The 26,311-nt window shown below is 49.2% G+C and overlaps 1 protein-coding gene across 1 annotated transcript; it reads left to right on the plus strand.

The window, feature by feature from the left end:
* Window positions 1-262: 262 nt before the first annotated feature.
* Window positions 263-21,193, plus strand: CAV2 (caveolin 2). Its single transcript, XM_054988773.1, has 3 exons — window positions 263-616; window positions 1,089-1,276; window positions 18,798-21,193. The coding sequence occupies exons 1-3, from the start codon at window positions 467-469 to the stop codon at window positions 18,946-18,948; spliced, it is 489 nt and encodes a 162-aa protein (XP_054844748.1). The 5' UTR covers window positions 263-466; the 3' UTR covers window positions 18,949-21,193.
* Window positions 21,194-26,311: the final 5,118 nt, after the last annotated feature.

Genomic DNA, 26,311 nt, shown 5'->3' on the forward strand with positions numbered 1-26,311 from the left:
ATAATAACACTGACTTTGTAAACCACTCTGAGTGTGACATTAAGTTGGCCTGCAGGGTGGCATAGAAATAGAATGTTGTTGTTATTTAACCAACTAAACGAGTGCTGGTCCGCTGAAAAAGGCGCTGGCACGTCTCCCACATAGACCTCTGAGCGCGTACAGAGCGTTCCTCCCCGCTTGCCCAGCAGGTGCGGCGGCGTTGCGCAAAGCGCGGGGAGGCTCGGCTGTCGAGCGGGAGCCGCTCGCTCTCTCTCTCGCCTCTCGGAGCATGCGTGGCAGCCCTAGCGGGCACGGCGGCGGCAGCGACGCTCCCCAGTCGTTGCTGCCTTGCCCGGCCAGCCTGGTCCCTCGGCGCGGCTCCGCCGGGGCGTGGTCTGCTCCGGGGCCCTGCCTGCCGCTCCCTCGCGCGGCGTGATCCGGCGGCCCGGGCAGGGGAGATCCCCGCGGGCGCGGCGCAGGAGAGGCCATGGGGCTGGAGAAGGAGAAGGCCGACACCAAGATCTTCATGGACGAGGAGGGCTTCAACCGCAGCAGCAGCCCCGCTCTGTCCGAGGCGGAGAAGAGCCCGGAGGAAACCCGCGACAGGGACCCGCGCGGGCTCAACAGCCACCTGAAGGTGAGGCGCTGCGCCGGGGAGCCTCGCCGGGCATCCCCGCGCTCCCTCTCCCCGCCGCTGCCGTTCTGGCGGCTTCCTGGAGTCGTTGCTCTTGACTCCATTTAGGGCTCTTTCAGCTCGTGGCTGCCTCCCCTTCCAGCCCAGGAACTGGGACTCCTCGGGCTGCCCCGAATCCCTTTTTTCTTCCCGGGGGGCGGGGGGGACGCGCGACTTGTTTTGCGCGCCCTGAAGTTGCGAGCCCGACGCGCAGATCAGCGTTCGCAGGTTGCTCTCGACCTGCGGCTGTTCACAGATACCCCCTCCCGGCCCCCCTGGTCTCTTCCACACAATGTGCTAGAAGGCCTGTTTGATTCAGCAGGATTCTTTCAGACCCGTCACAAAAGCCACCGTTTCCCTCGCTCGCTCTTTCTCTCCCGCTTTGCATTTCCAAACCGAGGCGGGTGTCGCCAATGCTTATTGTGTCTCGTTCCAGCTCGGCTTCGAGGACGTGATCGCCGAGCCTGCCTCCACGCACTCCTTTGACAGAGTTTGGATCTGCAGCCACGCGCTCTTCGAACTCAGCAAGTACCTGATCTATAAGCTCCTGACCCTTTTGCTGGCTGTCCCCCTGGCTCTGGTCGCAGGCATTCTCTTTGCGGTGCTCAGCTGCCTGCATATCTGGTAGGAGTTTTTTACTTGTTGCGTCTGCTGCGGTGTTAATAGTACAAAAGTATTTGGATGCGATGGGTGGGAAATGTTCCGAGCAGTAGTTCACTCTTGGTCACCGTCTTCTGCCACCATCACTGCTGCTGGTGGCTATGCTAGACTGCTTTGCTAATATCCATCGTTTTGACAGAATTCTTGCAGCCCAGGCCTGTTGGTGTTTACTTGGAAGTAGGGCCTATGGCCTTGAATGGCATTTCATATCAGGAAAGTGCACAAAGGATTGAAACCTTAATGTGCAAAGTGCTTCAAAGTTGCGACATGATCTACACATGCAGCCGAAATAAGTGGTACCACTCTACCCCTTCAACTGCTGGTGAAGGATTACATTATTCCAAAGTTCCTATATTAATGATATCCTGTAATGGGAAACTTGTGTAGCATATGAGAAAGTTAAACTAGACTCTTTCTTCCTGCTTTGCTACTTTTTTGTTTAGTTTGCAGAGGACATTAAAAACTTGGCTCACAGACACCCACTTGCAGTCTAAAGTGGTAAAGCCCATTCTGCCACTTCAGAATTCCACTACCTCATTCCAGGAAATGTGTAACACAAGCCATAGTTGCAGATCAAAATATCGACATAGGTTCACACATCGCATGATTTATCAGCTTAATATCTGGCAGCTGAATGTGCAAATGGACTCTACTAAAAAGTGACATTTGAGGTAACAGTGATGTTATTCTAGTATCATACTTGTATGTTCACACAACTGTTGCAGTCATCAAACATGCATGTGTGAAGCAGGCCGTGTACCCCACTGAGTTCAGTGTACCTCTGCTTCCTTTTAAAGTGTGCTTGAGGTTACAGCCATTTTCTTGCAATAACCATGTAAGGAAAATTGCAATCCTTCTATTTTTACTAATAGTTGCAGTCATCTAGTCCCTCAGGGCCAAGCTACACATGACGAATGACACTTGAATGGCAAGTGGATTGAGTGGAGGGCAAGTGAACAGGGAGAAATACACTTGCTGTTCAAGTGTCATTCGTCATGTGTAGCTTGGCCCTCAGTCACAGCACTGCAGATTTGGGTGTGTGTGAACACACCAATTCCTTATGCCTGTATGGAAGAGCTGTTCACAATACTATGCATGGTGTCAAATGGCATAACTGTCCCACTGCTGCTTTTAAGTGGTATTGTATTTCTTAAGCGTATTAGTGGAAATTACCCTTTGTGTGTGCACCTGCATGTATGATAGCCAAAACCAGATTTTAGTGTGATGGGCATTTGTGTGAGCTCTTCCTGAGGGTATTTGAGCATGCCAGCGTCAGTGCCATATACTATACTTGCTCGTACACTTAGGGGTTGGATCCTGCAGCACCATTCTGCTCGCATAACAGCAGTTATACCAGATGAGTGTTCTTTCTATTGGAGGACAGGAGGGAAATTTATACTGATTGCTCCCTCCCACTGAACACTCCCCCTTTGACTTCAACTCTGTTCATGAAGGTCCCTTGACACATCCTCCCTATGCACTCAGCAGAATTTTGGTGGGCTCAGTTGACTGCCCGTGGCAGATGGGCCCCGTGGCGCAGAGTGGTAAGCGGCAGTACTGCAGCCCAAGCTCTGCTCACCACTTGAGTTCGATCCTGGCGGAAGCCAGGTTCAGGTAGCCAGCTCAAGGTTGACTTAGCCTTCCATCCTTCCAAGGTCGGTAAAATGAGTACCCAGTTTCCTGGGGGTAAAGTGTAGATGACTGTAGAAGGAAATGGCAAACCACCCCGTAACAAGTCTGCCAAGAAAACGTTATGATGCGACGTCCCCCCATGAGTCAATAATGACTCGGTGCTTGCACAGGGGACTACCTTTACCTTTACAGTTCTGCAGTAGCAGGTGGGAAGGGGGAAAATCCTGCTGCTACCTTCACTCCAACACTGGTGCTTTGGTTCCATCAAGGGTTGCCAAGTCTGGGTGGGAAGTTCCTGGAGATTTTGGAGTGGAGCCTGAGGGGGTGGGGTACAGGAAAGACCTCAACTGTATATAATACCCTTCAAAGTAATCATCTTATCTAGGGTAACTCATCTCTCTCATCTGGAGATCAACTGTAGTTCCAGGAGATTGCAGGCCTCACCTAGTTTCAGCCCTTGGATCTTCCTTGAGCTCTTTTCTCTTGGTCCTTTCTGCAAATCTAAGGGGACGTGAGTGGCAAAGAAGGGTAGGGCTTTCATGGAAGTGGCATCATGTCTTTGGAATGTGATTCCCAGCGAACACCTTCATTGCTGAGCCTGACCATGAGGGGCCGAAAATGCCTTTTTATTAATGTGGTTTAGTTCTCCATTTTCTCTTTCAGGTTTGGCTCTTATTAATTGTTTTGCAAGCCATTTGAAGATGATTTAGAAAAGCAAGATAATAGCGGTTAAATAATTTTAACTATTTTTTAAAAAAATCACTTTTGCAGTAGGAAAGGTGCCTCTGGGATAAATTTCTTTAAAATTGTAGGCTCATTGAAATGTGTCCCAGTTGTCCACAGAGCTATAAACAGGTATCTAGTTCCACTCAAGTAGGGAAACTACGTAGACTGCTTAAACTATTTAGACAGATAAGTCCATCCATAGCTGCTAGCCCTGATGACTAAAGAAAGCCTCCATATTCAGAGGCAGCAAACTTCTAAATACCCGTGCTATTAGGCAGCCTCTATACCCTGTTCGTTGTCCCTCCAGGGCACCTGTTTTGGACCCTGTGAAACAAATTGCTGGACTAGATGGACCACTGGTCTGAGCCAGCAAGACTCTTTATGTTCTAAAGAAAAGCATATAGCATTCAAAAAGACTGCTAATGTGGTCTGGGACCCAAAGGCTAGAAAACCAAAGGCCCAGAAAAACAACCCCCTGCCTAAGGAAAAATTGGAAGCTTTGAGAATCTCTAGATAAACTCCTAGTGTTCTCTCTCTCTTTTGGAATGAGTAAAATGTTTTCAAATGGAAGTGTTAATCATTCAGAATGTGTGCATTTTAATGCATGCATTAAAATTTACAGCATTAAATAATTCCTGTGTACAGGGCTTTTTTTCTGGGAAAAGAGGTGGTGGAACTCAGTGGGTTTACCTTGGAGAAAATGGTCACAGGGCTGGTGGCCCCGCCCCCTGATCTCTAGACAGAGGGGAGTTGAGCTTGGCGGCACGGAGGGCAATCTCAACTCCCCTCTGTCTGGAGATCAGGGGGCGGGGCCACCAGCCCTGTGACCATTTTCAAGAGGTTCCAGAACTCCGCTCCACCGCATTCCTGCTGAAAAAAAGCCCTACCTGTGTATAATGTAAACAGAAATATGCTGTATATTATTGAAATATGACTAGTTTTGTCATCAGTGACATGCTGTCATATGTGAGATGATCCATTATTAGAGTCCAGTGTTTTCAGTGGTACAAAATTTAATTCAGTATCCAAATATGCTGCAAGTCCTATTATGACAGTACAAATAATACACTTTATTTCTTATTCACACTTTATTTTGTTGTGCTTTCCTTTTTTCAACTTTTATTTGTCTTCCTCTCAAGTAGAACAAAACTTGTATGTGCAGTAAGGTCGCATAGGGTGTGTTGAATTTATTTACAATTTTGCTTTTAGAATCAGTGCAACCTTAACACCACTTTCCTGGGAGTAAGTTGCATTGAATAGGATTGTGAGTAGACCTGTTTAGGATCATTCTTCAGCGGTTCTACTCAGAATTCTGCTTAAGTCTGTTCAGTGGGACTTAACTCCTAAGAAAAAGCCCATATGATTGCGTTGTAAGACATCTAAAATTTAAATTTCCTTAACATGCCAGATAGCACAATTTTGCCATACCCAAGTCATAAATTATGCATTATATGTTGTTAAAACAATTTTAAAAGTTTAGGATTGATAAGAATGTCACTATTATCCCCACAAATACCCAGTTTTTTTTCCACTTTAAAAATAGGAAAACGGGTGGGGGCACGGCTTCAAAATCTCTGAAAGTTTACATCTTTGTTCATGCTCAAGACACGTAAAGAACTGCCAACAAAAAGGATTTAGATATTGAGGGAAAGCTAATTTTAAGTTCCACAGCCCCGTCCTATCTCCTCCTCTAATGTTACCTCATTTCTGAACGAGTGTTTCTTCTCCTTTAATTTCACTGGGTGAGGGAGAGCCAGTCTCCATACATATTCCAGTTCTTCCTCTTCATTTAAAAAATGAACCCTGAAGCCACTGTCATTTGGTGGGCAAAGTCCACATGGCTATCAACATGGGCACGGATGCCTCAGTTGGTACTTGCATTAACTTCAGTATAATGTGATCCAGAATTTAATCTTACCAGATTAAAATAAAACAAAATGATTAGGTTAGATGGGAACTCTTCCATTGGGTATTTACCGCCTATGCTCGAGAGGAAGAGGAGCGGGAGGAGATGCGCAGCGACACAAGCACACACACACACTGGCTGGGTGAAAAAATGGCCACAACTTTATTAACATAAAACAGCAACAGGAGTATTGGCCCGCATGTGGATCGGATCCGCAGAACCGCATCGGCTGACCCGCCTGTCAGCCGATGACCCCCCGCCCCCCCAGCCACCGGCGGCAAGGGGGGGGAACCAAGGAGTGGCATTGGAAAGGGGGGAAAGTCACCTGGTGTACACCCTTGGTGATCCCCCTGCCACCTGGGAGGGAGAATGCCCCGGCAGCCCCCGAGCTGGGCGTGCCTTCATAACTCCCTCCCAAGATTCCTTATGGGAATCCCCTCCATGGGGAGCCTGTGAACGAGGTCCCGGCTCCCCAACAAATGGGATCCGATCCAATGCCCAACCGCCAGAAAGTTGTGACAGTTAAAACACAACAAAACAGGGAGAGGAGGGTGGGTGCTCGCTCACCGAGGACGAAGTGAGCGGGGGCGGGTCCGGCAGCCAGTTAAGTACCTGGCCGCCGGACCTTGGAGGAAACTGCCGCGTGGGACCCGCGGCCAGCCCCGCCCCCCCCACCGGTTCAACTCCGGGCCGCCGTGATTGGCTGGCCCGCAGTTTGAACTGGTTGGTCGCTGGCCCGCCCGGGGCATGCCGGGCGGGCCAGCGAGCAAGACAGTCGCCGCGATCCCCCACTCCTCCTCCCCCGGCGGCAACGGCTGGCCCAGGTAAGTCTGGGCCCCCCATTTACCGCCTATGCTCGAGAGGAAGAGGAGCGGGAGGAGATGCGCAGCGACACAAGCACACACACACACTGGCTGGGTGAAAAAATGGCCACAACTTTATTAACATAAAACAGCAACAGGAGTATTGGCCCGCATGTGGATCGGATCCGCAGAACCGCATCGGCTGACCCGCCTGTCAGCCGATGACCCCCCGCCCCCCCAGCCACCGGCGGCAAGGGGGGGGAACCAAGGAGTGGCATTGGAAAGGGGGGAAAGTCACCTGGTGTACACCCTTGGTGATCCCCCTGCCACCTGGGAGGGAGAATGCCCCGGCAGCCCCCGAGCTGGGCGTGCCTTCATAACTCCCTCCCAAGATTCCTTATGGGAATCCCCTCCATGGGGAGCCTGTGAACGAGGTCCCGGCTCCCCAACAAATGGGATCCGATCCAATGCCCAACCGCCACAAGAGCCACAAGTGGCTCCCGCCAACACTCCTAATGCTGTAACCACTCCAGCAAACCGTCCCTCAGATCCTGCAGCCAGATGTCGTTGCCCCAGCTGGAGAGATGAACCCCATCCTGCCGAAAAAGCGGGGCCACCCGATGCGAAATGTCCCAATGGGTGATCAGGGCTCCCCCGATGGCGGCGATGCGCTGGCCCATGGCGTGTGCCAGCTTCTGCCTGACGGTTTCCACCTTGCCATGGCAGCGAGCCCCCCGCCACACACATCTCTGGAGTAAATCCGACCAAAGGATGGAGGTCTGTGGGAAGAGTCCCTGCAGGTAATCCAGGTCTGCGCACATGGCTCGCTTCAGCTCCGGGCCTTCACGCTTGCCCAGGTCGTTCTCGCCCAGCTGTATGACCAATGCATCCGGCGGGCCTGACCGACGCGCCTGCCGCTGCAGCATAGGGACCAGGGCCTCCCAGAGCATGCCCCGCACTCCGAGCCAGCGAATGTGAAGGTGCTCCTGCAGACCCACGTGCCTGCCCCAGCCGGACGACTCTGCATACTTGCCAGCCCAGTGCACGATGCTGTGCCCGCAGATCCAGACCGACCTCCTCCGCCCTGCCAAAGAGAAGCAAGTAACCAAAAATTAATGAGAGGCCCCGCCTGCCGGGCGAATGTAAGTCCAGAATGCCCGGGACCGCCACCGCCCGATGGCCTTTATGGCCACTGCAGGCAACCCGCACCCATGCGCCTCTGTTGCTGCGCCGATGCGGAAGGAGTGTGTACCGAAATCCCGGGGGGGGGAACCCCAGGGCCGCCAGGCAGGAGCGCAAAACAGCTGCGAACTGGTAGCGGGTGAGGGGCGAGTGGTCCCTGTGCAGGAAGAATGGCCCCTTGATGTCCGGCCGAAGCCCCAGGTAAGCTCCCGCCGCCCGGACCGGGCACAAGGCCCGGCTGCTGGAGGGCCGCAGCGTGATGGTGTGCCCCTTCCCCCGCTGATCGGTTTTAGAGCGGCGCACGGTGATGGAGACCCGGCGAGGGGACCATTTGATGTCGCCCTCCTGCAGAGCCCGGGCCCCCCCGTCCGACCGAGAGCCGGCCACCAGCTCGCCCACCTGAAACGCCCCAAAGAAGGCTAAGGAAAAGGCCGTGCGGAACAGCTGGGCCTCGAATGGGGACCAACAAACGTCGGGAACCACGCGGATGATATCCCCCAGCATGGCCAAGGTGATGGGCCGCCTGTGGTCTGGAAGAGGGGGGGCCAGCCGTGCCCAACCCTCCACTGCTTTGCGGACCAGGAAGCTGCTGCAGGGGTCCGGGGAGCCGGCTGCCTTGGAAAAGAACGCAATTGCTGCCAGGTCTCTCCTCATGGTTCTGGTGGACAAGCCCAGCTCGCGGAGGTGAGCCAGATACCGCAGGACCATGTCTTGGGTTGCCGGCCAGGCCACCCCCACCCCACTGCCCTCGGAAAAGGATTGAAATCTGGATGCTGCTGTGGTGTAGGCTCGGAGGGTGGAAGGTGCCACCGAGCAAAGTACTCCCTGCGTTACAGACTCCCTCCAATCTGCCACAGCTCCTCCGGGAATGGGTCGGGCACGCGACGAGCCTCTGGTGCCAGCGAGAAGAATCTCTCCATCTGGAAGCGAGATAACGCGTCCGCTAGGTCGTTATCTACCCCTGCTATGTGTCGGGCAAGAAAGGTGATGTTAGATTCAAGGCAGCATAGCACAAAACGGCGGACCAAACGCATTACCCGCTCAGAGCGAGACGATTGGCGGCAGATTACTTTTACCGTCGCCATGTTGTCGCACCAGAATGTCACCCGCTTGTTCCGCAGGAGCTCCTCCCATATGCACACGGCCACCAGGATGGGGAAAAGTTCCAGGAACGTGAGATCGCGGAGGATTCCCGACCCCGCCCACGAGTCCGGCCACCGCTGGGCGCACCAGCGTCCCCGAAAGTAGACCCCAAACCCTAGACTGCCGGCTGCATCGGAGTGGACCTGTAGGTCTGACCCTAGGTCCAGCGGGTCTTGCCACAGGGAAACCCCGTTGAACCTGTCCAAGAACTCCAGCCACACCCGCAAGTCTGCCCTGAGGACCGCGGTGATCCTTATCCGGTGGTGAGGGGCGGTCACGCCCCGGCAGGCCTGGGCGAGCCGGGCACAAAAGGCCCGCCCCGGGGAAACCACCCTGCAGGCAAAATTAAGGTGGCCGATGACAGACTGGAGCTCCCTGAGGGTGCACTTCGAGCGGGACAGGATGGTGGTGATGAGATCCCGCAGGCGAGTGAGCTTGTCCTTGGGGAGCCGTGACAGTCCGGCCACCGAGTCCAGCTCGATCCCTAAGTAGGTGAGTCGAGAGGCAGGGCCCTCGGTCTTTTCCTGAGCCAGGGGGACCCCTAATTCCGAGGCTAAGGCCTGGAAGGCGCCGAGCCTTGCAGCGCAACAGGAGCTGTCGGGCGGGGCCATGATGAGGAAGTCATCCAAATAATGAGTAATAAATGGAGACCCCATGCGGCCCTTGGCTGCCCATTCTAAAAAGGTGCTAAAGGTCTCGAACGCCGCGCAGGCCACAGAGCATCCCATGGGCATGGCCTTGTCCACATACCAGTGTTCATGGAACTTAAAGCCCAGCAGGCAATGGTCCCGTGGGTGAACTGGTAGCAGCCGGAAGGCCGACTGAACATCGCACTTGGCCATGAGGGCCCCCCGCCCACAAGCCCTGACCAGGCGCACTGCGTGGTCGAATGACGCATACTTAACCGCGCATAGGTCAGGAGGGATGGCTTCGTTAACCGAAGACCCCCTGGGGTAAGACAGATGGTGAATAAGCCGGAACTCCCCTGGGGTTTTCTTCGGGACGACCCCCAGGGGGGACACCCTCAGGTTGGGTAAAGGGGGGCTGGAGAAGGGGCCTGCCACCCGTCCAGCTGCCACTTCCTTGGCAATTTTTGCCGCCACCACCCCGGGGAGCTCCCTAGCGGATTTGAGGTTCCCCGAGGAGGATGCCACCCGCGGCCCTGTGTAAGGGATGCTGAAGCCCGATGCGAACCCCTCCCGCAAATACTTGGCAGCCTCCCTGTTGGGGTAGCGTGCCAGCAAGGGGAGCAGTGCCTGGAGGCGAACGGGGGTCTGGGCAAGACCCAGCCCCTCGGAGGGGGCACTAGTTACCGTTGGCGGGCTGGTTGGTGGATGCGGCCGATCCCCCGTCCTTACGGGCACTATTGGAGGACCGGCCCCCTCGAAAGGGGTGTGAGGATGTCCCTCCCTTGGGGCAGGATGGGCAGGGATGGGGCCCTCCGCAGGAATCGCAATTGTGCTCGAAGCGGCACTTTGAGCGCTGGCATCTCCCCTGGTTGTACTCCCAGCACACGCCCCGCGATTTTTCCCTGCGAGGCTGCCATCGGCCCCCCCGAAGGGAGTCACCCTTCCCCTTCATGTGTGGGCCTACCAGCCAGAGCCAGAGCTTCTGGCTAATGAGGTCCCAGCGGGCCCTGGGGTTGTGAGAGGCCCTTTTCCGAAAGGCCTCGTCATAATCCATGGCAGCAGATTCCCCCGCTAAGGCCCGCGCCCGTAGGACATTCCCCAAATGATTAGTCAGGTGCCAACCCCGCTCAGGGTAAGCAGCCTGGATGACCCCCATGTAGACCGTGAAACCCTCCAGCCAGTTAGCAAATGTCCGCTCAGCCACCTCCTTCTTGCCCCCCCTTTTGTCCCGCTTGGCTGGTGGCGCGCATCTCCCGTCCTCCGCCTCTGGACGGAGAAGGGCTAGGACGTCTACGTAGTAGCCGTCCAGTATGCGTTCCCTGACCCTGCGTGCCAAATGGATCCCTGGGGGGTCCTCGCTGTCCGTGAACGGTGGGACCCGTGGCGGGGGTTCCGCAGAGCCCCAGACCTCCCTGGGGTCACCCTCCCCCAGCCGTGTCCTGTCCCTCCTGCGTTGGGCCCACCCCGGTAGGCCAGGGGTCCCTGCTGCCACCACCCAATAGTCCTCCCCTGATGCCCCATCGTCCGAGGAAGAGGACTCACCTGAGCTCCAATCGCTGTCTGTCTCCTCCTGCCGGTGGCGCCGTCCCCTTTTCTTGCGCGATGTCCTCCTCCGCTTGGGTGGCCTCTGGCGGTCCCCACTGCTGCTGCTCCCTGAGCCGGAGGGGGACCGAGCCTGTCTCTGCCGGGCAACTCCACGACCCCTCTTTGCCTTTTCTAGAGACTTGTGTTGGGGGACCTCAACAGGGTCTGAGGCAGGTTGCGCTGCCCCAGCCCCGGAGTTCCCCAGGTGCTCCACGCGCTCTGTGAGGCGCTCCAATGCCCGGGAAATATCCAACAGGGCACTGGGGCTGGCCTCCCCCACAGTCTGCTGGGGCTTGGCCCGCCCAGCAGCCTGTGCCCTGGGCCCTCCGGCTTTGGCTGCCTTCCGATTGGTGACCTGTTTTCCCTGAGCCTTGGTCTCCCCCCCACGGACGCCGGTTGCCGCCCTCCTCCCAGGCGCGGGCGAGGTGGCAGCCGCTGGCCTGCTGCCGGACCCCTGCCTCCCCCGAGCCCCGGGCCTTTCCCCTGTACTGCGCCCCTTCACCCGGGGGGGGGGTTGCTGGTGGCTCCCTTGGGCTCCCTCCCAGGCCCCTTTGATGGGCTGCGTGCCCGGCTCCGGACCCCCGCTGGGGCGTGCCTCTTCCGTGGCGCCATGGATCCTCCCCCGCTCGCCCTGCACTGCCGCGGAGGGATTGTGGGGGTGGGCGAGGAAGGAAGGCTGGGGAGTGAGTGCTGCCGCTGCTGATGTCCCCGCCGTTGGGCTTCCCGCCGGGCGAGGAAGGACGGCCGGGGCGCGAGTCCTGCCGCTGCTGAAGCTCGCCCCCGTTGGGACTCCCGCTGGGCCGCCCCTTGCCTCCCCCGGGTGCCGGCCGCTCGTCTCGCTTGCCGGAGCCTCCTGCCGGCCGCCCCTCTTCCGCCGGGCTAGCTGGGATCAGGGACCGCGAGGGGCTCAGCTAAACCCCTCGGCAACCTGACCAGCTGCTCCGCGCCCGGGCTTCCGACGCCTCCGCCGCTCTTCCGCCTCTTCGTCCTCGCGATTCGCGTCGTCGCTGGAAAGCCGTCCGGTCTGCTCGCTCACCGAGGACGAAGTGAGCGGGGGCGGGTCCGGCAGCCAGTTAAGTACCTGGCCGCCGGACCTTGGAGGAAACTGCCGCGTGGGACCCGCGGCCAGCCCCGCCCCCCCCACCGGTTCAACTCCGGGCCGCCGTGATTGGCTGGCCCGCAGTTTGAACTGGTTGGTCGCTGGCCCGCCCGGGGCATGCCGGGCGGGCCAGCGAGCAAGACAGTCGCCGCGATCCCCCACTCCTCCTCCCCCGGCGGCAACGGCTGGCCCAGGTAAGTCTGGGCCCCCCATCTCTCTAACCTATATGGCATAACTTAGAAAAGGTTAGCCTGGTACTCAAATGCTTGAGAAGTTGAGAGAAAACAAGACTCCTTTAATCCATGCTACTTAACTTTCTGGCCATTTCTAACGGTCATTTGAGGACTCCCTCAAAGTATATGTTCTCGGCCGGCTGTGCTTTGTCCAAGAATGTGGATATGGAATTAGGTGGATAGAAATGTAAGGCCATTGTTCTGTTTTCCTGTGGAATCCCTTCAGTTTGGAAACATGTAACTATTGCTTGCTTTTGAGGGCAGGGTAGTGAATTCCATTCAAACACTCCCAATGTCCCTTGGAAAACGGCCAGAGCAACTCTACTGAGGGGATTGTGAATTCCCTGGCTTCAGCCAGTTCCATAAGGGGGTGTAGACGCAGCCTTGGTATTTTGTTTCTTCGGCTTTAAAATGAAGACCCTGTTAGTAACCTGCCTCCCAACAGTGAGGCTAAAATTCCATCCTGCACAGGAAAGTCTTTTGGAAACCCTCGGTTAGGAAGCATTGCTGAAGTGCCAACAGAGAGGAGTTGCTACTGTGGTAGCGTGCCAGAAATCCACAGAAGAACTTGACCTCACATTCCTTCTGCACCCAGAGCTCTCTGGGACTTGAGAAGCTGTTGCATACCGCCACTGGAGTACTTTACCTCTCACGGTTTGAATTTTGCACTCACATATTGTTCTTCATTGAAGTAGAGTGAAAATACAAGAACAAAATAGATTGGTGTAAGGGAAAAGGTCCCAAATATCATATGCCGGCTTCTTTTTAAAGCTGCTGTTGCTGTTTTAAAAGTCGCTTACCTTGAACCCTTCCCTCTAGCAAGCTCAGTTAGGCTGGTGGCCATAGTTACATTATCTGGTAGGTATGAGAGAACCATTTGAAACTGTGCCCAGAGCAGCCACCAGCTGAGAGGGCTGTTGGCAGGCTGGTTAAAGAAAAATCCTGCTTCTGCCTGTCCTCCTTTTACTTGAATGTATTTTCCTGCCCTCGCTACAGGCTTTAAGCTGAGAAAGACATATCAAGGTACACGTTACATCTTGCATAAATATTTATGCAAGCTTTCAAAATCAACCCCTTTTGTAAATGCACGGCGGCAGGTATCCAATTTCACAATCAGGATTTCAAATGATACGAGCTAAATTCTGCCTATAATCAAAAAGCTCCATTTAGTTTATATTTTGGTATATTATAAGCTCATTCCGCTCTGTTAGTTTAGGGCAATTCAGATTCCATTCTGCTTCTCTCCATCTCCAGATTTTCAGACAAGGAAAGGAGGCGTGAGATGCAGAATCAGGCCCTTTCCCTGGCTTTTCCTTGACTTTTTTCTGTGTACACATAAGGTGACTTTTTTTTTGAAGTCGTTGATTTGCCGTGATACGTCTCGGAGTGTGCGGAATTCATAGTCCCTAACTGCATCTCTTGCCCCTTTTTCCTTTCTGTGGGCACTAATTGGTTGGTGGCCCAGTGGAAACACCCCTTACCTCCCCAGCTCTCCACACACTTCCTCATTTATTTATTTTTTTAAAGTGAAGAAAGGGTTGTGATGCTACAGTGTTGTTTCTCAAATGGCTCCCTCCTTTCCCAGCTGGGGATGGTGGACGCACTGGGTTCCAACATTGCAATGTTACAATGCATGCGCTGAATTTTTTTTAAAAATGACATTGGCTCCAGCCCCCACAAAAGGTGGCTTCAAACAGACACATCTCTACTTGTCTGGAATGAGTAAACAGACACCAAACCGCTTCGAGGTCGTGCAGTGCAGAATGCCAAGAGCCCAAGCCAATTCAGCGTTGATCAGAAACGCCGGCTTAAAGTGTGCCATACTAAATGGGCCTAAGACTCTTTTTTTCTCAGCTCAGAATTCAAAGCAGTTTATAAAAAGCCAGAAAAATATAATGTCAACAAAATAAGAAAAAAATATACAGCACCACTTCCAAGTTCGTCTCGGATTCACTTGCTGACTCGCACAGAATCATAGGCCGCAGCTAGACACCTGCAGCAGACAAAAAACACAAAGACAGGAAGATCTAATACAGCTGTCGCAGAGGTGCTGCCAGAAAAGCCCACGCCCAGGCTAAATACCTGCAACAGAGAAGGCACATGAGCTCAACCCAGACCCCATTCAGCTGACCCATATTCTGCTCTGGGCTTTAGAATATAACTTCTGACTGTGTGCAGCTCAGCACAGATTTTTGTTGCTGTTTCTTGGAAGTTTTAAAAATTAGCACCATGAGTAAAGCAAAGGATTTACTGTACTTTTTGAGAAAGTCTTAACATTGGATCTCATATTACCATAGCATTGTTTCTATAACCTAGGAAACAATGACTCAGACTTGTAAATTAGCCACTTGCCTGGTTAGCTGTGATAACAATTGCTTCCAAACAAGCTTTGCAAATATTAGAATGGTTTTATTTTCTCCTTATAGCCACATATGACTAATACAGCTGCAGGCAGGTGGGCTGCTGACACATTTTGTGAGCTAGTAACTTTCAAGGGCTTCCTTGTAAGGCAGCACAGCAGTAACTTCACTCGCGATGCAAATCGGTTCATTTAAGGGGGCACTTTTAAAATCAGTATGGGATTTGTGTCTTTGAATGACTGAGACTGGGTCTTCTTGAAATAGCACAGGTTAGAACTTGCAAGATTGCCTTTAACATTGCATGCTCTGCTCTGAGAACATGAGATGTTAAATGAGGAGCAGCAGATTGAATTTACATGGTTATGCACACGCTATCACATTTTTATCCTGCCTTTCTTCTAAAGAGCTCAAAGCATAGTTCTCTATTTTATCCTTAAAACAACCCTGTGAGGTGGGCTAGGCTAAGAAAGAGAGTGGATAGCCCAGGGCACCTGGCAAACTTCACAGCCAAGAGGGAATTTGAAACCTCAGGTTTCCCAGATCCCAGTCAGATACTTTAAGAGTAGATGCCGTTGAGCAATTTTTGTGTTATCCAGAGCAGATAACTGGATGGTATTTACAGAATTTAATTTACTGTATGTTGCTTATGCTGTGAGCTTGCAGTAGCAAAAAGCTCAGTTCCACATCACTATTAAGGTGTAATGACTAGTGTGTTGAATTTAGATCAGGGAGATCCAGATTCAAATCCTGAGTCAACCGTGAAACTCTCTAATGGCCTGGAGATATAACTAGTTCTCAGCTCCACCTATGCTTGTTTCAATGAAAAAATGGGAGGAGGGGCATGGAATGTTCAATGGAACAACATGGTGTAATTAAATACATGCAGGTAGCAGAGAAATTTTGTTCATCCAAAAGAGGACAGGGTGAAATAAGGAATATACTAGAGCAGCCTTGTTGAGCCTGTGAATACTTGGTATTCTGAGAACAGATCGTGGATTTCACAGTGAAAAGACTGATAGCTAGAACATTATCGATCAGTTTAATTTGTTGCTTTCCAAACACGACTATTTTATGAATGTCGTAATGGAAATTAATGGCTGTAGGCCCCTCAAATCTTAGGCCATTAATGCAGCCTTGTGACAGACAGGAATTCCAAGCATGAAGCATTGGAGTCTTCTAATAGATCAGTCACTAGCAGTGTGAGGGATGCTTCGCAGTCAGTCCTCCAGTCCCATCAGATTTGTTTGAATATTTGTCTATTCAGTAGATACATCCCATACTAGAATTCTAAATCTCGTGTATGTAGTGCAACGCTTGAGAAATCTGCTAAACGGCTCTCCTTGGGCAGGAGGATTATAGTTAACTTTTGAATGTCCAATTATTCCCTTACTACTTCTTCAGCAGAATAACTGCTTGAAAACTAAAGAGATGTTTCCGAGCTGAGTTTTCAACAGTCTCTCGTGCCTCTCAGCCAAGGTCTGAAGGTCTTTCTAGAACAAAATGGCTGCCACGGAAGCCGGGTCAAAACACAAAACATGGAAAGATTATACAAAATGTTAGGAGGTTCCAAGCATCCTCCTATAATGTAGGCATCTGCTTCTGAATTGGTGCTCCCTGCAGATGTCAAGGTGATACCTACTGGGCTCTTCTGAAGCACCTTCTGTTCCAAGGAAGTGAAGGAAAGCCAGGATTGGCGCTCTGCTTTTAGGAAAACCAAATGGGTGTCATGATACCCATGGGCACCATATTGGAGATCACAGTTCTATACATAGTTGACAAAGTACTTACAACGGGAAAACCCTATCAATTTCAGTGGAGCTACTAAAAAGTTGCCCTAACCTGGATAGCCCAGGTGAGCCTGATCTCGTCAGATCTCAGAAGCTAAACAGGGTTGGCCTTGGTTAGTAATTGGATGGGAGACCTCCAACAAAGCCCAGGATTGCAGGGTGGCAAATCACCTCTGTTAGTCCCTTGCCATGAAAACCCCACATGGGGTCGCCATAAGTCAGCTATGACTTGAGGTCACTGTCCACCACCACCCCTGAAATGTTATTTGTGTGGCCATACTGCTGATCAGTCTTTTATAAAGAAGAGTTTGTGTCATTCTAAAGAATTCCCCTGGGACGTTGTTTTCAGAAAATAAAAGGATAAAGAAGGTACATCCTGTTAATCGTTCACCACATTAGGATAAATGATCGTTCACCACATTAGGAAAGAATCAATCGTGAAACTATTCCATGAAGGGTCTGTTAGATTTGTCAGACATGCCACACATAATGTAATCCACACAAGGAAAGTTTAGGCAAGATTGGGAGTATCTGGGGTTGCCAACTGTAGTTTGGGAAATTCCTGGAGATTTGGGGGAGAGCCTCAGAGTGGCGTTTGGGGAAGGGAGTGAGCGGAGCAGGTATGTAATGCCGTACAGGCTGCCCTTAGAAACTGCTCTTTCCTCCAGGAGAAATGACCTCTGTAGTCTGGAGATCAATTGTAATTCCAGGAAACCTCCAAGCTCCACCCTGAGGTTGGCAACCCTACGGGTATCTTATGTTGAAGGTACTTCATTCCTACATTCTGTACTGGGGATGCTCACTTCTAGATGTTTCAGCAGGAAAAAAATGATGTTAAGAGAGCAATTATTTTCCAAATCCATCCGAGTTACCTGAGAGTGCCTCAGAGACATCTTGACATCATGTTACCAGTGAAGAACATTAAACATCGAGACATTGTAAAACGGCCTGTGTTTATAAAATGATCAGCCGTCCCAATTCGGAGTCCAACAGGATTTCCTTTGGTTGTTGGGGGTTTTCCAGGCTGTATTGCTGTGGTCTTGGCATTGTAGTTCCTGACGTTTCGCCAGCAGCTGTGGCTGGCATCTTCAGAGGTGTAGCACCAAAAGAAGATGCCAGCCACAGCTGCTGGCGAAACGTCAGGAACTACAATGCCAAGACCACGGCAATACAGCCTGGAAAACCCCCAACAACCATCGTTCTCCGGCCGTGAAAGCCTTCGACAATACATAGGATTTCCTTTCTCTGTTTTTATTTTTAATTTTGCCCACCCCAAGTTCTCATAATTGGAATCACAATAAAATGCTAGAATGTTGTTTAAGGTACACATGGAGAATTGAGGCACAGCCTCTACCTTCCTGCCTTTTCCCCAAATTGAAGAGAGCCTTGTATTTGTAATGCTTGAGCTCCATCAAGCTTTGGCACCATTTCCTGTGGGTGTGGCCATCCCAACCTCTTATCTTGGGTTAATTCACTGTTCCGCTGTGTTGTAGAATGGGAGAGCTTCCACACAAGGTTAAGCAAGATTAATTTTAAACAGTTCCTTCCACAGATTTTATGGAAATACATTTTAAAATCCCAGGTGTTCAAATAGTGACATGATCTGTAAAGTCCCTCCAGATCCATTTAATAGCATCTGAACCCAGAAGAATAGGTTAAGATTTTAGCTATTTACATGGATCTTGGAATGGAGACACCATAATTTTGATACATGCACCAGGGGCTGTAAACTCCTGAGACTATAACCAGAGTTAGTTGTTTCAGTGCTTGCTGCTGGAAATGTAAATACTTCAGAACAGTAATGTCACTCCCAAATGACCATTCTTGGCTTGAGTGCTGAGAGATCAGAACTTAAAAACTAGGTACACCACAGCACAATAATGCTCTTTTCCTCGGATATTCCTTGGAGTTGAGCCATGGGCCAACTACCCTTTGGCTTGCCCTTTGGTTTATTTCTCTGGCCCGACCCAGGCTTAAATATCTGTAATAGGAAGCAAAACAAAGCTCAGCCTAGATGCCTAGAGATGCAAAGATGATATGGCTTGGGCTGTTTTGAAGCACCTCCTACTCCAAGGAAATGGAGGAAAGTGAGGATTGGCTCTGTAGTTTGGGAAAGAAGCAAGCGGGCACCAGGAAAAGCATTAATGGGTGCCATGGTGCTCATCCTGTATCTCGTGCAGCTGGCAGAGATATTCCCAAGATTCCCCTCCCTTTTGTGGATTTCTTTCCCATCCAGCATTCACTCTTCCTTACCATATCCAGAATGTGACACGGGTAGACCCAAACAAAAAAGATGTTGAATGCTTTTGGTCCTTAGTACTCACTAATGGGGATAGCTAAATTTAAGGATCGGTATCTCAAAATGTCACTTAAATTTTCTATTTTTTTCCTCCCCTTCTAGGGTTGTGGTGCCTTTCATAAAGTCCTGCTTAATGGTCTTGCCCTCGGTGCAGGCTGTATGGAAGAGTGTGACGGATGTTCTCATTGCACCACTGTTTCACAGCATAGGAAGATGTTTTGCGACCATCAACATACGCCTTGACCAAGAGTGAACATCTGGGATTCAGCGCCACACTTGTCTTCAGTGATGCTATCCCTCCTTGCAGACATAGCATGGACGTGCTTAACAATTCATTCCAAAACTACTACTGCTTAAATGGCTGACTTGTTTTTCCAGTGGGCTGCACATTTTCTGGAAATAAATCTTGCAGGGGAGGGGAGGAAGAGATGGACCATTTGTCCATTTTATTGCTAACGGAAGAATACTAAGATCTGTTGGGAATACTTTATTTTATCGGTACTTTCATTGTCTGGCCCTCATAATATTATAGGGGGCCTTACACGACTACCATATCATGGCCTGTGACTATGACCATCCTTTACCTTGGGATATTTTGCTGCTCTAAATCCTAATTACAGGCCATCACCAGGCATTGTGGTAACTAAATCCCTAGATATTATCTTACTCGATTTCCTTGAAAATTGTATCAGAAATAGACATGCCCTCTTTTTTCAGTGTTACACTCTACAACTGAACCTCAGAATTTCAGATGCCTCCAGAGGATATATCGTTACCTCTTGGAATACTTGCTTTTTCTGAATCCTAACATTCAAGCCGCGCAAGTCCCTAACCAGCTAGCGCCTGTACAACTTATCCGCTGCTTGCATAACCCAGCAGCACCCCAATGCCCCAGCAGTTCTGCTTTCCTAAATCCAAGGCTTTCCTATGGTGCAAAAACTCCCAAGTGCTCTTGTCAAGACCAGGCTGGAACTATAGGCAGCTGCATCTTGGAAACAGGCTCAGAATGGGTGTTCTCATAGCCAGGAACCAGCTATCATTTTGGGTTTTCAGCTGAAACCCGGAAAGCAACAAGCAGTAGACCATTCCTTATTAACCAGGCAAGGGCAGTGTGCCAGGCTCCTAATGTTCACACCAAGTGACCACTCCAGAAGCCCACTGGAGCCAGTGTTGTGCATCCCTCCTTTCTGCGCAGGAGCTCTGGGACCTCTGTTTCCAAACTTCTGCCAATAGTTTCCTAGTTCACGCACTAGAACTGAACACCATGCAAGTGCATTTCGAGGCATGCTAGGAGATCTTTTTCAACAGAGGAATGCAAGACCATTCCAGTAAGTAAGGAGGCCTTGCTCAGTACTTCTGCATGCAGTTCAGACTGCATGCAGGGTTCTGGACTGGGCTGACAAAGCACCATCTTTATAATATCTTGCCTCAGAATGGCCCCTCCTTGCTTCATTTGTTTGGGTATATTTATGAGAGGCGTTTTTTTAAAAAAATTGTGTCGCTCTTGGGATTCTATGAGGTTCTGTTGTAGGAAATGTAGGCACAGTTTGGGCTCCAAAGAGCTATGCATAAAAGTTTATACCAAACTATAAAGAAAGGGAATAAAATGCCTTTGACTACTGCATAAAGCCCCATTGCTCAAAAAGCAAAATGGGTTTCTCCAAAATACGGTCTTCAAAAATAAAACAAAATGATTGGTTTGAGGCAGGTAGTAAGCTTTATTTTGCTTTATTTAATGAAACTTTTGATTTTGCTGTATATATTGTTTGTATATACATAATATTGTTAATGGGTTTCACTGATGCTTTATTTTTACATTCTTGCCAAACTAAAGATTTTTGCTGCTGGCAGTCTCTGCTCTGATGAACTTCTACTATGCAGAAAAGGGCTATCCCATGCATGCACTAGGTTTCTAGACACAGAAAAAAGGACAGAGCTTCTTGGATGTATTCTGCACCCAGAGCCTGATACAGAGTCCCACTGTGCCGGCAGCCCCATTACGCAAAGAGGGAAGGTGCCTCCAGATGTGCATGATCAGGCAGATGTGGAAGCGGGTGTGGCTCAAATGGGCTATTCCTCTTGGATCTCAGCAGTGTGTCTTCTCCACAACTGTATGTGGATCCAGTCAGATCCATCTGTGGCTGGCATGCTTTTCCTTGTGCAACTTCTATGCACAAAGATGTTGGCATGCAGCACCATGGAGCACATGAACATCTCTGCAGTGCACTAAATTGTTTTTTTAGAAGAGTGGGTTTTGTCTAAATAATCCAAGAATGTGTTGAAGTATTGCCATGCAATTCAAAATCTACCATTTTGTTTTAAATTCCACTTTTAATACTCAAGTAGCATACAACAAACTATGCAAGATTCTGAAATATGTACTTCTAAAAATATTTTTATTAAAGTTCATCTGTAGTAGATTCAAGATTTCTTGCCTTTGTACCTTATGAACAATTCTTTTAATAATTTACATAATAAATATTTTACTGACATTTTAACGGGCTAGAATGTTCCCTTATTGAACGAAATAGGGTATTTAGAAATTCTATTTAGAAATCTGTTGTGTTCTCAAGTTGAGTAACTTTTATTGTTCCAATGCCTAATGATGAACATTGATTTTATATGCATTTAATACCATTTTAATTTAATTTACATATACATGTCATGAAAAATGAAAAGTTACACTAATTTTGAAATGTAAAATGTTTGCCCCATGGGGCAATATATTTTCTCCATCATATCAATGATATCTTTAAATGCTTATTTTTCCTACTTACATTTCACTAAGCTGTTTCCAGTTCTGCATGTAAATTTTGCTAAGTATCTTGTGAATAAACACTCTTTAAAAATCTTAAAGGTATGAACAATACAGCACAGCACAAAAGAATTGGCTAAAAATCTTGACGGTATAAGAGAAAAGGAGCTGCTGTGGACAGGACTGGAGCGTTCTTCCGTGGAATTCAATGACTGAGCATTACCCTTTAAGCCAAACTAACACTGCAATTCTTCACTTAGCTGCAGGAGCCATGTAATTCAATTACATTAACAAATTAAAGCAGTGAATCTTAATAAACATCCATTATTTTCAAAGCAAGTATTTGATCACCAGCTCAGCATGTGATAAAGCATCCCTTATCTCTAAAATATGAGAAATTGAAGTACCAAGATATTATACTGCGTTGTTCAAGTTACAGCTTTCTGGATGTGTTCTAACTTGAGGTTAGCAGTACAATAGAGAGTACTGAAGGAATGGAATTAAAAAAACAAAACATCTTAAATTGTATGACTAATATAAATCCTTTTGAAGAAAAAAGTTCCATGTTTTCCAGGGTAAAGTTGAAAAGGCCAAAACCCAACCCGTCCCTGAAGTATTAGACCACACGCTCACATTTATAAGACTCCAAAGGATAAATTTCTTGTGTGGGTGTGCTCTTTTCCCCACCTGTAGGGACAAAACTTCTGTTAAAAAACATTTCAATGTGAAAAAAATAACTTGCTTGAAAAACAGTATCAGGTCAAATACAGACTTGATGCTGCATGCCAATAACATTGCTTCTTTGTGTGAAATAAGCTAAACTTTGAATTCTTGCTTGTCACCATCGTGGTTATTAGGTTCCAAAGAACTGGAAGACTGTATGTGTCCATAGTCTTCATAGAGCCTCAGGGTTCAACAGATCCCTGCAAAAGTTACATCCTCGTGGTTATAGCAAATAACACAGGGCAATTCACGCTCTTAAGAGTACCTGAATGCATTACTATCATTCTCTTCTAAGGGCACATATCTAATGTTTGTCCTTCAGTAAATAAACTATTGAGAAGAACTGGACTTTGGAATAAGGGGACTTGCAGCTAGCTTGTTGGTGCTCATGTGGGTATTATATGAGCAGTGTACCGTTGGAAAATTGGATGTACACAATGTTTCTTTCCACTCCTTGAAAACGGAAACTAAGTTGTGGTTTTTCTGTTCAGAGAAGATAACCTGGGATTGCAAGTGAATTTGCTTTTCCTGGTTCACAAAAGCATCTATGTTGGCTGGCTTGCCATTTTCTTATATGAACTGAATACTATAGTGGCATTACTGAAAAACAGGCTGATGACTAGATCATGGGGATCTGTATCTTATACACAAGTCATTTTAAATATAGGTATCTTCATGATATGATTTATTCTGGCTTTGCTTTTTGAGTCTAAGCAGCTCACCAGACACTACAGTTCTTCATACTCTGCTCTGGAGTTCATCTTACTGAATATATAAACTCTGCCAGCCCTGAACATTCCTTGAACTGCTTTTTTAAAAAAAAAAACCCTTGCACAGAACTTATTACCTGTTCTGGACAACATCTTACTATTAACTAAAGGGAAGGCCTCACTTTTACCTCATGATAAGGACCACCTCTGAGATCCATTTGAAATGTACATTCTAGCCTATAAAGGTTTTATACTCGAATTACATATGTAGGTAAAGTCTGCTCCACCGAATTATTTACACCACTTTTGAAGAAGATCCGGAGAAACTGGGGCCTTTGGGTAAATTCAAACAGGTCACATTACTGCACATTTGTACCTGAAGTGTGGTGAAATCCTCCCTTCTGCTTGGCAAGATGGAACAAACAAGTTGCCATGGGTTGAAGAGTTTGCCCCACAGTAGTGTTGCCATCTTACGGACTTACACATATGTCCTGACATACTGCCATTTGGTGAATGGCCATCTGTAAACCATGTTCCAAGGAAGGGGACGCGGCGTCCAAGCAGACCAATTCCTCTTAAAGTGCAGGCACGGAAAATCAAACCAATGTGCACTTAGAGAATCCACATGTTCCTTTTTATTTCAACTTTGTTCTTATTTCCAGAGTTATACATTTAATCCATACTCTATCATGCAGTATAATTGTCCCGCCGTGTTGCCCCAACTGGAGCTCCTGATGGGAGATTGGCAACGGGTTTGCAAGCCTCAGTTTTTCCCGTTTCGCCACAACCGCTTCTTCACAGCCTTTCAAACTGATAGTTGTGGCTACTTGTTATGCTCTACTCCAAAGTTTTTCTTTCGCCTTTCTGTAAACCACTACTGCACTAACACAAAATAATCCACAATGAATCTTGAAGCATCACAATAGGATACGGAAAAGGAGGTATCTCTTAAAAAACGGAATTCAACTTCTTGGAATTCACGTAAGAAAATTGAAAACTGCCATGCTTGAACAGACCAATGACCATTCTAGTCAAGCATCCCATTTCCAAAAGTAGACAACCAAATACCACCAGAAGGCCCATAATCAGGGATGGAGAGTCCAAAGCTGACTTGTCCCCCGCAACTGTTTTATTCAGAGGTACACTGCCTTTGAACTGGGAGGTTCCATTTAGCAACCTGGTTAATAACCATTGGTAAATGTCTCTTCCATGCATTTGTCTAATCCCCTTCTAAAGCCAACTAAGTTAATGGTAAGTTTGCCATTTGCCTGCTGATGGTAGGCAAACTCTGCACTGCCCTCAGTCCTCCATCCTCAATGATTTGAGTAGTAGGAGAGGGAAAAAGGGAGGAACAGTATTGATGATGACGCTGTAGGCACTTCCCCTATCTCTATGGTAAAAACTAGAGATTGGAGGGTCACCCGGAGGTAGGGATGTTGCTTCACTGGGAGACTTCCTGCTCACCCTGTTTGTTCATTTCCTGCCAGCCCACTAAGGAACAGCAGAAGGATTTTTTAATGGTGCCACATTAGCAGCACATCACTTCCTACAAATACCCACAAGTGACATGATGTTGCTGATATGATATCAATGTGATGGTCTAGGATTTGGACATCAGTATGATGTTACATCATCGACATGGCACCATTTCCCCCATCCCTGTGCCCCCATCCCACTGGCATCACATCCTCCAAACCTCCACCTGGAAGTGATGTCACATCCCCTGAAATTCCACCACCAACCGACGCTACTTCCACCCTCAAATGTACCAGCATTTGCAAACATAGGGCTGGCAACTCTAATTGCTGGCCACCACTATGCTGTGGCAGTGGGTTTCATAAGCTAATTATATGTTGTGTGAAGAAATTTTTCCTTTCCTCTCTTGAACCCGCAGCCCATAAATCTTATTAAGCACCCCCAAGCTCTAGTATTACGGGGCAAGTTTCTTGCCATCCATTTTATCCACGCCACGCATGCTGCTATAAGACTCTATCATGTCTCACTTTTGGTCATCTTTCTCTAAACTGAAAAGCCCCAAACTCTTTAAACTTTTCTCCAGCAAGATGAAAATACAAAATAATGAGATTTCACACATAGCTGTTCTTCAAGCCATATGCTATAAGACAAGTGATTATAATGCCTCCCCCCCCCCCCAAGCCAACAAATTTGTCACATACATTATCCTAATCCAGTGATTCCCAATATGGTGCTGATGGGTGGCATGGCACCTGTCACTGGGTTTCCCGGCACACACTGGCTTCCTTCCCAAAGCAAAGAGGTAATCCTGGCATTCTCCACCTCATGCCGGGCAGCTGACCCGTTGCTGTTCTCCTGACCGGCAGGAAAAACAGGGGCAGAAGGCATGGAGAACCTTAAGGAAGGCAGGCAGGAGGCACAGGCATGAAATGAATGCATGAAGGCCTGTGTCACCAGCCAATGGCATCATTTCTAGTGTGACCCAGTAGTGACAGCTCACAGCAGGGCCAGTTCTAGCACAACCCATCACATTGTCAGCTAGTGCTGAGGTGTAAACGCATGGTAAGTGCCCCCACCCCCCCAAACCTGGTTGCCAACGGGGACCTATCAATCCTACAGTAAAGTGAAAAGTGGTTATCAAGAGGCAGCACCCTTGCTTCTCCAGGGAGTACCAGTTCAGAAGCAGCTACCTTCATCATAGCAGGTCATTTGGCTCCAGCACCCAGGGCCGCCATTTTGTGATTGTCCTCAAGGCCCGAAGCAGCCGTTTTGCAGTCTGCCCTCACTCCTCATGTTCTGCATTTCCAAAAGTGCCTGCAGGCTCAACAATATTAGGAACCTCTGTCCTTCCACTCTATCCCTTTTTCATCTTTTCATTGTCTGGGACAAACTCGGCAACCACACCCTGAATTCCATGCTTCCGACATGGTCAGTAAAAGATTCTCCGGCTATTTCAGGCTTGGTTTTATCTCCATGAACAGCTCTTAGGGCCAAGAATTGTTGCTCGTTTTACCGCCACTGCCGATACAATCCACTTAATACTTGAAACGCTGTTCTGTTCGCCCCAACAGCTCTTTTTAAAAGACAATATTAAGGGCAAGCACGGTGCCACATAAATAATACTGAGCAAGTTAAATAAAGGCAAGGGGGGAGCTGTAAAATATTTGCATAGCTTGGAAACGAAACTGCCTGACAGAAGTCTCCTTGTCACCCAGAGACAAATCCAAGTTTCCACAACATTTACTTTTGGGGCAGAAGCCACTGTCAGCGGGGGGGGGGGGGGGAGATGGATGTTATTGTTCAGCTTTGCTTCGGGGTGGCTGCAAAACGCAGGCTTTCGAGCTGCACGTGCTGTGCGCCTTGTCTCTAGGCAGAAGCACCGGGGCGCCTCGTGATCGGAGCTGACGGGAAACTTCTCGTCTGAAAGCGCTCACACGCGGAGGGGTCCGAAC

Source organism: Eublepharis macularius, chromosome 9 (assembly GCF_028583425.1).
Source record: "Eublepharis macularius isolate TG4126 chromosome 9, MPM_Emac_v1.0, whole genome shotgun sequence".
Classification (NCBI taxonomy): Eukaryota; Metazoa; Chordata; class Lepidosauria; order Squamata; family Eublepharidae; genus Eublepharis; species Eublepharis macularius.

Coding starts and splice junctions, on each gene's coding strand:
- CAV2 (XM_054988773.1), top strand. CDS start 467: ATGGGGCTGGAGAAGGAGAAGGCCGACACCAAGATCTTCATGGACGAG. Junction 617..1,088: donor GGCTCAACAGCCACCTGAAG/GTGAGGCGCTGC, acceptor GTCTCGTTCCAG/CTCGGCTTCGAGGACGTGAT. Junction 1,277..18,797: donor CTCAGCTGCCTGCATATCTG/GTAGGAGTTTTT, acceptor CTCCCCTTCTAG/GGTTGTGGTGCCTTTCATAA.